At 46.5% G+C, this 15,214-nt stretch overlaps 1 protein-coding gene across 10 annotated transcripts in view; it reads right to left on the bottom strand.

Annotated features, from left to right (window-relative positions):
- Positions 1-15,214, bottom strand: part of LOC119435016 (E3 ubiquitin-protein ligase MARCHF8) — a 212,606-nt gene that overhangs the window by 19,432 nt on the left and 177,960 nt on the right. The window contains exon 1 of one of the 10 annotated variants that reach the window (XM_037701994.2): positions 3,293-3,593. The exons of the other annotated variants lie outside the window; for them this stretch is intronic. Within the exon in view, the coding sequence (XP_037557922.1) occupies positions 3,293-3,577 (285 nt within the window). The 5' untranslated portion in view covers positions 3,578-3,593. Of the gene's footprint in view, positions 1-3,292; positions 3,594-15,214 lie in introns of those variants that run through there. 10 annotated transcript variants of the gene reach the window in all.

A 15,214-nucleotide genomic window follows, 5' to 3' on the forward strand; every position in this document is an offset into this window, starting at 1 on the left:
CACAACTGCGGTACAGACTCGGAGATGTGCTCTCACCTACAAGATTGGCAGGTGTATGGACAGGTCATTCAGTGCTTTCTCCATCGGATTCCCACAGGCAATACGTCGCACCACAGCGCACAATCTCGGCTGACATTTACGTGTAGTGCGTCAGTACTAGATCGCGCACTGTATATACCATTTTCATAGGAACAAAAAAGAAACCCTTAATCGCCTTTAGCCGGTTGTCGAGATTTCGCGACATACTGTTCCTGCTCTTCCAGATTCCAACGTCGATGAACGGAGATTGTGTGCCTGCTTTATACATTGTTCGTCCCATTCCATCGGGCACGAAACCAACCAAAAATACTTCTGGCTAACTCTCTGCTTTCCCATACATCCTTTCGGTCGGTCTCTCAAATCGCAAACACTACACACACTACACAGGCTAGAACACTTGAGGACACGTATTAGTGCACGGTTTATTTCATATTTTAACAGCAGGGCGATGCATTTCTTGGCAAAAGGGGGACACTCACACGCATGACACATGAAGCGTTGAGTCTACACTGCCTTTTGACAATCACAACACTATAAGCACTGCACGTGCGATGTTTAGCAACGACTTCAACAGTATACCTCGAGTAGGGAAAATAGGCCCCTAGTTCGGAAATACCGAGTGCATTAGTAGAAGCTTTCGTTAATTGCACTGTTGTGGCACAGTGGCCAATAACTCAATAGAAATTACGGGAAGACAGGGCAGATGTCTTAATTATCTTCCTGTGACTCAGGCTTGCATTCAAGGCCCAAAACTACAGTGGTGCTGGAGCTCTGCGTGACTGAAATCAGAGCACTCTGTTTTGCGATTTTTATATTCCCGACAAATTTGGGAGTTAAAAATAAGGCGCAATTCCTCGCTCCAGATTCCCCATCGATATGGAGGAGAGATCGGGTTGTTATTTTGAAAAACCATTGCAGGATGTCGTTTTTGACCGGTAATTTGTACTAAAGGCAATCACTGCCAATAATGAGCGCTGGGACATGACATACTTCATTTTTAATAAAAGAAACGTTTTGAAAGTCTGGTTCAGAAAAGCATTTCTCAAATCTCATGTTTCTTTTTCCATTTAGTTCTCAAATTTTCGCTCACGTTCGTAATAACTGGTCACAGAAGACTCAAAATCGTCCAACAGCTTCATGTGGCGTTTTTTTTAGCCTCTAGTTGATCGGAATTTTCGAGTCCGCTTGCGCGGCTCTCGCTCTCACAAAATGTGGGCCGATCCCGGAGACAGTGCAACGAAGCGGGAAACGCACAGTGTGCTGCGCTTCTCAGAGAGCGCAGCAAACTGTGCGTCACCTGATGATGTCATCAGGTGACATCACTTGACGAAGACGCCATCGCGGGACGACACGTTTGACGTCATGACGTCATCAGGTTACGTAATCAGGCGCTATCGTCCCGTGAGGATGCCGTTATTCTCGTATATTCACAATCCGAAGCAATCATGTCTGCAGCTTGTGTGTAAGTCGTACTTTACGAATTGTCTGACGCAGTTTATTTTGAGAAATTCAAATTAGTTAAATAACGCACTTGCGCTTGGCGTTGGGAGGGTCCAGAGGAATGAGTATGTATGCTGCGCTTCCGCACACGTGCGCGCGCGCGTGACGTGCGTCCTTATGGTGGCGGCGCTTGTCTAACGTCGGCAATAGCTTCGCTGTACATACACTATCACAGGGTGCAATGGAAGCGGATTTTTTTCTTCATAGTTTAGATTAAACTTTCTATTGATGGTAGTCGCCCCATGCCACTCAATCGCCCAGTTTATCTCAAGAAGAAAAACCCTTCAAACTAACCTCTGTACTGACGCCATGACACCGTTCGACAGGAGTGACAACAGCGCTGACTTTATCGCCTTTACTCGGTTTTCGTTGGGAGCTGGACGATAATTTTCTGCAGTTAAACGTTCAGAAGGCGATCGAGGCGTACTCATCTCTCTCTTTTTTTTTAAGAGCAGCCGAAGTTCATAAGTGACTAAAGCATCGATTTGGAAGTTAAAGCACTTTCTTTAAAGAAATCGGATTAAACCCAAGTATTCTGAAACAGACTCGGTGCGCAGCAGTTCGGCCAAATGGAATTTTTGCCCGAAAACGAAGGGCCATAGCTATATAGCGTGTCATGAAATGCATGTAAAATTTAATTCTTAAAGGGGGAAAAATCCCAGAACAATGGTGTGTGCCCCAATCAACTGCACGGCTTCCACGACGAGAGGCAAGAGAGCAGGTGACGATGAAAACGTTTTAAAATTGTGCTAGGATGTCAAGAAAAGAAGAAAAAGAAACGTTACTAAACCCTTATGTCGCGACGAAGTGCTTCGCAAGAACTTGCGTCGAACCACTGTGATATCGAAAGACATGATAACTCCCCGAAGACGCTTTCTAACGGCAAACATATCTTACAGACGAAAAACATCGCGAATCGAGCATATGTTACGTGAAAACTAGTAGCCGGGGAGTTATACGTAAGCAGTAATTTAGAATTGAGCAGATTTAAGCATTGTTTGCAGAATAATGCCACTTATAATTCATTTTGTTTGTATGCTGCACTTGTCCAAATGCACTTTTCAATTGTTTGTATTGCGTGGCTTTTGCTTCTTTTACTCAGTGCCACATACGGGAAGTGTATGGATGGATGGATGGATGGATGGATGTAAAACTTTAATGGTAAAGTCCTGAGGTACGCGACTCAGCGCGCAGCGGGCCGCTCCCACGTTGGGACAGTCAGGCCATGCCCGACCGCCGCATCGTGGACCCTCTGGACAGCCCATAGCTGCGCCCCGGCATCGGGGCTCTTGATAGCGGAGAGCCGCTTGTCCACGGGAAGTGTATGGAAATTTTAAATAGATAAAGACGCTGCGCCCGTTCCCGTGGATAGAGGTATACATAAGCACCGCAATGAATCGCCCACTTATATATCTTCGAAGGTTCGCACAGCGTTTTCTCACGTCGTGCGAACTATACGTGTCAGCAAAGGCAAGTGGCTTTGATTTGCAATGTATGCTGCGACCAGCGAAGGGTCAACAACGGACAAGAAAGAAGCGCTCGTCCCTTGTTTTTGCCACGCTGGTCCTAACACGCATTTCGAATACGTGCGTCCACACATGATGATGGTTAGAAAGACAGTGTGCGCAAGACCACATTTATCATCAATGGAAAGAACGGCACGCCGCATTCGATATAGCATGAAAAAAAAAAAAAAAAAAAAGGGGGCCACGAAGAACACGCGGTTCCCGTTTCTCTACCCGAAGAACCTTACCTCTTCCGTGCTGGAGCGGCACGCCTGCGAGTGCGGCGGGTTCGGGAAGCTGACGTTGAAATGTCTTTGGCTGCGGCCGCGTCGTTCATACGTGCGCACGCGCGGCAGGGTTTGGTGTAGGCGTGCTTGCTGCGTAGCTACCTGTCGGGAACACTTTTCTTGACACCGGCGGCGCGTGCGCCACCATTCGCAAGGAACGCTGCACCGGCTGCTGCTGTCGGGTTTCGCACCCGGACCCAGTGCGTGCACAGTACGCTCACCAAGGGCAACAGAGATGAGAAGCATGCACGTTAAAGAGGGAGGGAGGGGGGGGGGGGTTATTGCTGCGTCGCGCACATGTGCACACATGCCAGCGGCGCATGCGCACAGCCACCGTCACGCTGCACGTAGCAGGCGCCACGCCAGGCATGTGTGCAGGCGTAAAGCGCGAGCCCACGTCGACACGGGAAGTTATGGTCTGTGGAAACATCATTGAGCATGACGACGCATCGGGTCTATTCAAAACAGGGGGAGGCCGATCAACGCACCTTGGGCGACACGGTATGCATATATGGAGACCGCTTTCGGCAGCGGAAATTCGGAGTAAACATTGCGAAACCACCGCAAGGCCAGTTGCGTCGATCTAACGAAACTGAATCGCTTCAGCGCCCTTTCTGCGCGCCTTCGATTCGAGGAGCGTGGTATGAAGATTTATATGCAACACGCTTTGAAGGTTTCGACAATAATAACAAAAAAAAGAGTCCCAAGAGTGCTTACGTGCACATGATCGAGTTCCGCATGGAAAACCGTCCCACCTGTCATTGCATTGAAAAAAAAAAAAAAAGTGAGCAGTCGCAGTCGACAATTTTACCGTAAATAAAGTCCCTCGACCGCCGTTGGCCATGCGCCAGCCGAAGCACAAAACAAATCAGTTTTCGCTGCGCTGTAGTCAAGATTTAGCTATATTAACGTCATACGTGTTTCTTCTTTTTGATGTTGCCTTCACTAGGTCAACAAACGCTATCAATGCCTGAAAGGCCTCGAACCTAACTTTCTTGTCCCTCTCTTATCAGAGAAAGAAAAGGTGACCTTTAGAACGGTATTTTTTTTTCGGATAAAGGAGGCGTAGGAGAAAAGAAAGGGGGAAGGTAGGGATGTTAACCAAGAAAGCATCTGGTTGGCTACCGTACGCTGGGGGAGAAGAAAAGGGGAATAGAAAGATAAGAGAGAGAGGAGCAGGAAGGACGCGGTGAATTTGCGCAAGCGGTCGGAGGCACCACTATGTCAAAGGCGATACCACAGGCCAGTCGCCCTCAAGAAACAGGTAAGTGTCTGCACAGCCTTGTCGGCCGACGAGCGATGGGGACGGTGTTCGAGTAGAGCCTGCACGGACAATGGCCGATTGTCCAGTCGTCCCAATGCGTTGGAAAGTGTTTGTGACTTAAAGCGAGGACAGTGGTACAGAATAAATGAGCGATGTTCCCTTCAATGCAGCAGACGTCGCACGCAGCACTGTCGGTCATTCCAATCAGTGTAGTGTAAGGCTTCGTGAAAGCCACTCCCACCTACCGCCGGTAGAGAAGCGATGCCTTACGTCGATGAAGTTGGTAAAAGTAGTGTGCTGAAGTGTGGTAATCATACAGCGGAAAAAAAAAAAAGAAACGTCGGAGTGACGCCAAATAAAAGTCGCCACCACTGTTCCCACTTTCGTAGCTGATACGGCTCCCAGTCGCTAAGTTTAGCTACAGCTATATCAACAGCCATTTATGACTGGAGTCAGTTACATGTGGGCTTAGATCTCAGCTCGAGAAGGTACGTACATCTGAGCTCGAGATGGCTTCCTGCCAGTGCGCTTCAAAACTTCAGACCTCAAAGCCATCACGCAGACGATCTAAGTGACTTCTCTAGCACTTCAGCAATGTGGAATCGCGTCTTCCTCATTTAGCCTCACATCGTCACCGTCACCCTCCCGCACCATTTTTTGAAGCCGATCCTCACCTCACCACGTGAGGGTGAGCACGCCCTCGTGACGATGCCCATGTCTAGTCGTCAGTCGCTACCACGTGCTACCACAATAGACCATCAGCACGGTTTTAACGCTCACGTCATTGTGCGAATTTCGCTTCTTTGCGAAAGATCGTAAATTTTTTCAATACTTGACATATTCTGTGAGATAGCATTTTTCTAGTGGGTGCGTAGGTTGATGCTGTCTGCCAAGACGTGGTGGATCATAACAGTGCTAAATGGAAGAGGCAAGGATCACGAGGAGACTTCCTCGCCCGATATATAACAGCACTGTTATTATATACCGCAATTTCAGTAACCAACTCGCAGAGCTTTCAGCAATAGCTTCCTAAACGACTACTACCTCCACACAGAAGACGAAAGTCCAGACAGGCACTAATAAATTGACGCCCGAAAGTACGCATCCTGTGTTATCTTATTAATACAAAATACTGACCTATATAGCAATAATGATCCTATTTGTCAACCACCGAACACGCGACATTTGCAGAGACCACTGACTCGGCACGCCGGAAAACGCGGAAAAGCGAAAAATAGGTGACAACCTATTTGTGATGTCACAGATTGTGACAAGACTTGGCCGATGCTACTTGGACGCTTATTAATAATAAACGATTACAGTGCGTTAAAAGTAATCTTTTACTGAGCCTCCCACCTTCTGCAGGTTTTTAATCTATTGCTTATGGATGGGCGTCGCATTGGCTGTCGGTGCCGCTTGCAACATTTGTGATTGCGATGAAATTATAGAGCACAGGTGGCCAAATTGCACATCGCAGGCCACATGCGGCTCTTCTTGGATTGCTATTTTGCGACTCGCGGGCGGCTGCTCGATCCGGGATCGCTGTCCATTACGACCTAAATATGCGCCTCATTGTGCTAGATGCTGCCGAACACAGCAGTTTTCATAAACTTACGCATCTGTAATCACTGGACACTAGAGCAGTGTTATTTAGCACGAATGAGAAGAAATTAAAATGCATACAACTGCGTTATGACCAAAACTGTAGTGTTGTCTGAGGATCTTGAAAATATGAAGTCATTTTTACCTTTCTGAATGTGTCTGTCCGGCCAGCCCTGCTATAGAGCACCTTTTCGTTTTTTTTTGCCTAAAATATGCGATACAAACACAAAAAACATTGTTCGATCCTGAAGCCAGCGCGGGTAGTGTCGGGTCCATGGATAAAATGCACTTTCTTTCCCAGCATTATGAGCATACGGCGTACACGGTTTTACATAACCCAAGAAAATTACAAAATACACAGGAACTTCTTGGTGCATAACAGCATGTACTTACATATTTGATTAGTCTTTTGTCGTCGGTAAAAGATTATTAGTTTTAACCTCGTTTGGAATTGAATTCCTTCATTAATTTCAATTAATCTCCGTCCATTAGTACTTATACAGACTGGAAAGTTGATGTTAGTGAGAAAGCCGACTTTATCAAAACCAGCTACGAAGCCTTGCTTTTCCACCGCTGCAACCGATACGGCGATAGGTAGCCGATAATGGCGGCACGGGACCTGCGATCGCCAGCGTGATCTGAGGTATATGAACGCACTCGATTCTTTCAATGCCCACTACACTGGTTGATTATTTTTAAGTTTTACAGAATTTTCAGTAAACGCCTATGGCAGAGAGCATAATTCTAGTCCTTGAGCTGCATTATTCTGAAAAGGCGGACATTACTTGCACGAGAAATCGAAACATACGCGTATATTCAATTACGAAGTTCCCGAATTAACTTAATTAATTACTTTACGGCACATATAGCAATTTACGAATTGTAGCCGGTGAGTTTCCAAGGCTTATCCACTTAACATCAACTTTCAGTATAACACCAGTATCGAAATATTCATTGCCAAAGCGTCCTATGCAATACATGGGAGTTCCATTTACTTCTGTGCTTCAATGCACGAAAAAGCGTTTTCTTAAAACATGCAGTGGAACAACAACGCATTTTTACCGCTAGTTTGGTGGCGCGTAACTCCAAATCCATGCCATCCTCAAAATTCGTTCTAAGTGGATATGCCTTCCAAGCTCACCTGCTACAATTCGTAAATTGCAATATGTGTCGTAAAGTAATTAGGAAGCTAATTTTAGTCAATTAATTAGTTATGTGTTTCGATTTCTCGTGCAAGTATTGTCTGCCTCTAAATAATCCAGCTCAAGGACTAAAATTAAGCTATACTGCCACAGGCGAGTTTTAAAAAGTATGTAAAACTTGAAAATGATCATCCTGTATAAAGTGAGCGAGATACAACTTTAATGACATGCTTTAGATGTTAGCCTGGCTGATCGCCTGGCACGCTACTCCAGGTGCTGGGTGATGATTATGATATACACAGTGGTAAACACATAAACAGCACATACAGTCACAGACAGACACATATACGCTATATAGAGATGTTCACAAAGTTTCTTTATTGCTTGTGGCCCGCAAGAACATCAGCAGCACTTTCGTCACGCGTAACGCGCAGGTGGTGCTTTGCCACGGGTCGAGTATGTGCCGCAGTTTCAAGCTCAAGTCCCGTTGCAGGTGTAGTGTCGCCTCCAAAGACTGTCTCTCTGTCAAGTAGTGGAAGCAGTCGCACAGAACATGTTGCAGGTCTTCAGGGGCGTTGCGTTACAGTCAGAGCATACTGGCGAGTCCGTCAGTTGAATATTGCACTTGACGTAGTTGGTGTACGTCACGTTGAGTTTAATGCGGTGAAGGCATGCTTGGTCTTGCCTATTGAGAACTCGCAGCATATAAATGTCACAAGATGGATTGCCCACATCTTGTGACAATGCTAACAAGCCGGCGAGTCTAGTGGTTGACCCTCCTGGCGCTGCCGGCCTACCTCCTGTGATCATGGCAGAAACCAGAGGCATTGCGAGAAAGAAACTTAGTTATGATGGCAGAAACACTCGGGAAAGTTACAGCGCTTCAAACTTTTACCTAAGCGGGTACGGCGCCCGTGAGAATAGTGAAGCCTCTTTTACTTTCGTGAAGTACAAGGAGACGATTGAAGAAATCCCGGTGGTGTTTCGTACATAAGAAGAAAGTCACAATCATTGACAAGTCTATATACCAAAATCATGCCGGCTCAGAAGTTGTCTCAGCTGCAAGAGAAGGCGTCCATACCTTGAGAGTAAACAGAGACGCCACTCTTTCAATGCTTAAGTCATCCGAAAAGTATCTGCGTTTACTGCATGAAGTTGCGGGGCTGAGGGTGAAGTCCTAAGTACCGGCTTCGTACACACGAAGCGGAATGAGTCATGTGCCACTGCAGAATTCTGCTGAGAAACCATTTCTCACATTTCGAAACATTTCGGAATCACCTCTATCTGCCGCCAGAAAAACCGCGACCATGCTGAATACCTCCAAATTTGCGGGACAACCGAAATATTTAAATTGTGCTTGTAACTATAGAACTTTCTACTCAGGCTTCTCACAGAACGAGGCTGCATCCATGCTCCGTATACATGAATTATTTCTTGGAAGGCTGCCAGGATATAGCGAAACGCTTTCGACTAAATCTTTACAATAAAGCTAATAAACGCTTTCGCAGTAAAGTCCTGCGAATAATCGCCCGTCCGTGGCAAGAAGCGAAAGAGTGAACGTATGCGTCAGCGTGAAATCGACAAGCTCGACATTATTCCCAGAGTAAAGTGTCAAGGTCGCTCTTCTGTGTCTAGTGCTACAGACGGTCAGATGTCTAAACAAAATCAGCGATCTAATCAACGGCATTCTCACCAATCTCGGCGTATACCAACACAAACGATAGTTGTAACAGCAGACCGGCACAGCAACGGGCTCCTAACTGTCGCACAGATAATTCTACCCATGCTGTTTGCTGCTGTTCGAGCGATTGCCGCTGTGCACCCTCCGGCGAACCATCTCCCAGAGGTAACGACATTGTTGTCTATGGACGCCTTAATACTTCAGCAATCCGTGCCAGTGTTCCCGGGCACCGATTATGAATAACCGTTACGAAATGTCGAGATGTTTCATTGGTTTGTGTAGCCTGTGTAAAGTCTGTGTAGCATTCATAAGCCTTCGTCTGCAAACATCTAGATATATTCCCGCAGACATTTCGGTAAATAACTTTAGCTTCACAAACTCAAATATTATGGTATATGTGGGGACTTTAACGCTCACACACACTGAGGAGGCTTCGCTGTGATGTCCGCCGAAGTATAGCTGAATACTCCGCTGAAAGATGCAACCTGTCGGTATTGAATGATGGTTTCGAGATGTTCTTGCGCGGATATCGGTATGCCAGTAGCAAAAACATGGTGCTCTGCTCTGGCGATCTTGTTACTGTCTCTGTACGGACAACAGATGCAAAAACACATGTAAAATAAGCGACCATTTCCCTATCTTCATATCGCATACACCTTTGGTTTAGATTTAGCTGAGGGATCGGGTGGAAACAATAAAAAGATGTGCTTCCTGGTACTCCATTTCACTTCTATATGGGATAACATGCTATGAGCGATGAAAATTAATTGAGAAAGAATGCTGATGGTCATGGAAAAAATGAACGACATAAATAGTGGAAGACGTAATGTCATCACTTAAGGTCAACAAAAAAGTTAACGTTCGAACGGATGCATCTAAGCAACTTAGAGGTGCTGTACGAAATAAATTCCGTACAGCACGTAATGCCCCGAGTGCTGACAAATAAAGGTGCGCCAAATAAAGAATTGGTAGGTTTTCGGTCACCTTTCGTCCGGTCGAGTGGATAATGAAGGTGATGGCGAAAATCGCACATGCATTTTACATGAAACAATGCTAATTTGTACTATGTCCCCATTCCAGACGAACACGAAGTTGCTGGGGAACATGAACATTTGAGCGGCATAAGAACTTATCGTTGCAGTGGCAATATTTAAGCAAATTTGCTGAAAGTTCTGCGATATGTCGCCCATAATGCGATTTCCTCGAGTATTGACGATTATTCGTGCCTTTGGGTGGTACTGTTTTTCAAACAGAGCCAAATCGAGCCCTCGCAATATCAAGCCAAAGTTCATGCATTGTGTGGCTTACATTGTACTTGCATTTATTTATTAATAATTTCACGTGCAAAGGAGTAGTCAGTGCCACTTATGAGAGCATGCCCTAAAAATATGTATATAAAAAAGTACCACGCAGGAAATATCAAGGACAGTGATGTCTTCTATCGGAGGTTCATCTGATCTTGCATCACGAAGGTCTCGCTTCGACAGAGGGCTACCCAGCGCCACAGTTTGAACGGAAGTGATATAGCTTCTACATCACCGAGACCATACTAAACCATACCAGACAACTCGTGTCAACTCTGTCTGCTTTGCAACATGACGGAAGACACTTTAGGTCAGCACGGCCTACGCTGTGTATAAGACAGTAAACCTTGATACCTGTGCAACCAATAAACGATGACAAGGCGCAAAGGAACTAAATGTTCGCGGAATTGGCGGCTGGCAAACTAGATACAGCATTTAGGTGGCAACAACAATCTAGCCTCCCCTTTGACATCGAAAAATCTGCATGCATTCGCGTACCAACCATGACGTAGGCCTAAGAACAGGCATTACAAATGCCGGAAGTCACGCAAGGCTAAACCGGTCTGTATCGCATACAACATACGCCGTCCATAATTAGCTACAATCGCTCAGCACACGCAACATCTATTTCGAAATTATGCAGTATGCTACTTTTTTTTTATCTTTATGCAATGCACAGGAAGTGGTTCAGGAACCTCGAGTGCGATTTGTTGTGTGCTCTTTTTTTTATCGACAAATGTACGAGAATAAAGCGTTGATGTACTTGTGTTTACCGTCATTTTACTCACAAGTGGTGCCTCCGTCGTCCAAAAAACCACGTACATGTCCAGCTTTGGCCGTAGTTCCCAGAACAATCGTTGTGTACAGGAACAGCTCAAACACGATGCGGCTGGGTCCCACGTTGTTGACTTTGTTTCTTTTATATTATGTTTTTTTCAGAATATCTATAGCTTTATATAGGAAAACAAACGGTGCTATGCCGATTATGCGCCGCCATCGCTGTGTGGGAGTGTCGACTCGCGGCGCAGGGAGTAAACATACATATGCATTACGCACTTGTGTTTTTGAACGTCTGTACAACGAGCTACTACATTCCTTTTATTTTTGCGCGCGCGCGCACACACGCACACGCACACACACCGCACACGCACACGCACACACACACACACACACCACACACACACACACACACAGAGAGAGAGAGAGAGAGAGAGAGAGAGAGGCAGAGAGAGAGAGAGAGAGATGTGCGTTTAACCTGTTTCTCACAACGATGTCGTCATTCGCGTTTACACAGTGATTACCGCAAAAAGGGAGCCTGTGCTCAGACTATCTTCATTCGTATGCATCTCTCAAGGACTGTGAAAAGTTCCCCCAAAAGCCTTTTCACTCTGCCCTGAAGCCGGCGAAATAGGGGCTCAATTCGGCCCGGCTTACTCGCGCTCACAGTAATCCTCACAAACATGATACAGCACAGCTAGCAGTAAAGTAACGCAGTTGAGCACGCCGAGCAAAGTGCGCTCTATTATCGCCAGCGTAAGCAAAACCACCATACGCCAGTATACTGCTGCGTTTCAAGCAAAACTTTAATGTAAGCGTGCGCAGGTTGTAATGTTTAGGAGAATAGGAAAATGGGCGAGTTGATACTGGCTCACGTTTGTAGGGTTGCGCTAGAGCTGACACGGAAAACAAGGAAGACACAATACGACGGACAAAGCACCGACTTTCAACTGACAGATTTTATTAGGTAAACGTTTATATGTCACATGCTAACCGCACAACTCACTATAACAGGAGGCAAGAGTGAAAAAAAAAGTTTGGGATAACAAAGCGTGTACTGCGATAGGCCAGAGAGCAAAAATAAGCGCGCTCTTTTGTTGTCATATGGACCTAAAAGAGCTAATTAACTATCCAAAAGGTTGATCGACCGATGACTCACACATTTAAACTGATTTTTTCTTATACAGATTTACACTAATGTTTTCTTATACAGAAAGCTTCCACAATTTATCTCACTATCTGTTCTCGACGGCAATACCGCATCTGCACTTTGTCAAATTGTGTACGGAAAGCGTACAGTTCCGACAGTGCGTTGCTAGATGGGAATGGGTTGTCGCCTTTAGGTTATACGCATGCTCTGTAAGGCGCTTGTTCACACGTCTCCCCGTTTGGCCGATGTAGACGCGTCCACAGGTGAGGGGAATCTGGTACACCGTCGCGCATGTGCATGACACATACTTGGCAGTGTGTCTGGTCGGTCTGGTCGTGCAAGCCCCACATGAACTGTTGTAGTGTGCAGTGAACACCTTTAGTACTTGTTTTTTCGTGTGTGTTTTTTTCTGTCTCTCTCTCTGTCCTCCTCCTCCCTTCCAACTCCCCTTTTCCCCAACCCACGTGCAGGGTAGTAAACGGGAGATTTGCTTCTGGTTAACCTCCCTGCCTTTCTCTCTCACTCTTTGAACGGAAGTTGAACACCTCACACTCGGAAAGATGTGAAACCTCATCCCAATGAGGGAACGTCAAATCGTTGCCAAGCTGGTCTCAGAGCTGGCGGTTGCAACTTCAAGACGATTCACCATCTCATTCAACGCAGAAGTTTGGGCTAGTTGGTGGTAACAGAACTTGGACATCATAACAAGCGCCAAGGAACGCGAACACAAAGAAGAGACATATAGACTGCCCGTACAGTCTATATGTCTGGTGACCTCCCAGCGAGAGACAGTTACGGTACTGCACTTTTATCTTCTTTTCATATTTTAAAAGCCACTTACTACTACTATATATGTCTCTTCTTTGTGTTCGCGTTCCTTGGCGCTTGTTATGATGTCCAAGTTCTGCCACCATCTCATCACACACCTAAGACGAGCCTTCTTATCGATATTTGTATTCTACGTTGTGCGCCACGCTAATTTGGCATGCGCGTGTCAAGTGGTACCGTCGGCTCCGTAATGACTCCCGGGCACCTAATACTTGTTCCTCTGCCATTTTCTTTGCCACGCGTGCGACACTCTACGGAGGCCCAGTGTTTCCCCAGCAGACTTCTTTCATGCAACTACATGCAAAGCCAGCCCGCTCTGCACCGATGCCAGTGAAATTCAATGCTGCTTCAGACACAACTCTTTCTGACGAGCGCACCGAGCGAGCAATTAAAACGATTGCAGTGGTTAACGATTTCAATCAACGGAAGAACGAATTAGAATATTTTGTCATTTGTATATTATCCGCCTGTGCTGAAGTAACGCGTCAACAAAAACGAAGCCAACCGAGGGTTAATTTTAATTAAATATGCATGTCGCAATATGGCTTCCCGGCATTCTGCCCCGAGATGGGCATTTCCATTGTGTCGGCGCTTGCTGTCGTACTGCCGGCGCGCCCACGCCTAACAGTGTGCGTGTTCGACAGTAACGTGCTTCCTCGGAAAGTTCCACAAGTGCGCATGCGTGCGCGACCTCGGCTTCGGATGCAGTGCACCGGGGAATGGCGTCTATTCCCAGGAAGAGCCGACTTCGCTGAAGCGAGCCTCGCTGTGCTAACGGGGAGCGCGGTTTAAATTGGCTCTTGCTGCGTCTCTCGCGCGCACGTCGAAGGGAAGATTTATTTGGGCTGTCCAGGACGGGTGTGCGCTCAGCGGGAGAATTCCTGGCCGCCTCCAGCGCGGTGCCTGCGCGCTGAGCAGTGGCGATTTTGAGCAGCTTCGGGTGCGCAGGTCCCGAAGAATGTCCCCTTAGAGAGGGAATGCAAAGGATAAGAAAGGACAAAAGAGGAGCCGTCGTTCGCGTGATTTTTCCGATTTCGGCCGACGTGTTAATTGAAGGCGCCATCTGAATCGATTGTTGCTGCCTTCGCGTGTGCTCGAAGATTGCTTTCGTCGGCTCTGATTTGAGTGTGCGCGCGCGCTCACGAAATGGACGACGCGGCTGCAATTGATAGCTATAGAGGGGAACATAGGGTTCTCACTGGCAGCGAAAGCGCAGAAAAGAATGGCGAAGAAATGTGCCACTGTGCTTGGACGTAAAGAAGCCACAACTAGCCGGGACATTTTATCTAAAGCGTGTTCGACAGATAGAATGGTCGTACAGTAAAAGTGGGGAAGGCAATCAATACCGGCTTTTGTTTCTCTCTTTCTAGATATTGTTCTCTCTCGGATCGATCGGTGGTTTTTAACGTCTCGAAGCTACACAAAGAGACTCCATAGTGGAGGGCTCTGTATAAATGTTGACCACTTAGGATTCTTTAACGTGCACCCACAGCTCTGAACATGAGCGTTCTTGCGTTCAGCTGCAATCAGAACGCGGCCACCGTGGCAGAGAAACGAAACCTCTACCTCGTGCTGAGCAGCGAAAAGCCACAGCCACAAAGCCACTGCGGAGGGTGTGTTTCTTTCCTCGAAAAGATTCATCATGGTGCTTCCTACATTCAATGCCAAACTGAAGCTAACACTCGTCCTAAGTCACCCGAGCTCTTCATTGATTCCAGCAGCATAGGGCAACTTACGCCAGATATAAGGCGTAGCAAATACAAGCAACAAATAAGATGGCGAAAAGACGCAAGAGCTGCGCACTCGACGCAGTAACGGTAACTATGACAGTCGCAACGCTCTGCTTATTATGAAAACAATGTAAGAAGACTCGTCCAGGTTACGGCAAACGGTATGCGCAAAATGGTTACGTCAACAAAATGCATCATTCTGTCTACACGCCGGTACCAAGTAAGGTATAAACGATTACATTACACTGTGACCGCCCTGAATATGTCACTACCTGTGAGACGCTGAATAGTCAGCGTCTCACAAACTGCTGCAAGTATCCGAACGTAGGTAGCTGCTTTCGATCAAGAGCAAAAGTAATTAAAATGAATTTATCTGGCACTACTATGATTGGGAAGCGCTAGTGC

The sequence above is a fragment of the Dermacentor silvarum genome, chromosome 1 (assembly GCF_013339745.2).
Source record: "Dermacentor silvarum isolate Dsil-2018 chromosome 1, BIME_Dsil_1.4, whole genome shotgun sequence".
Taxonomy (NCBI): Eukaryota; Metazoa; Arthropoda; class Arachnida; order Ixodida; family Ixodidae; genus Dermacentor; species Dermacentor silvarum.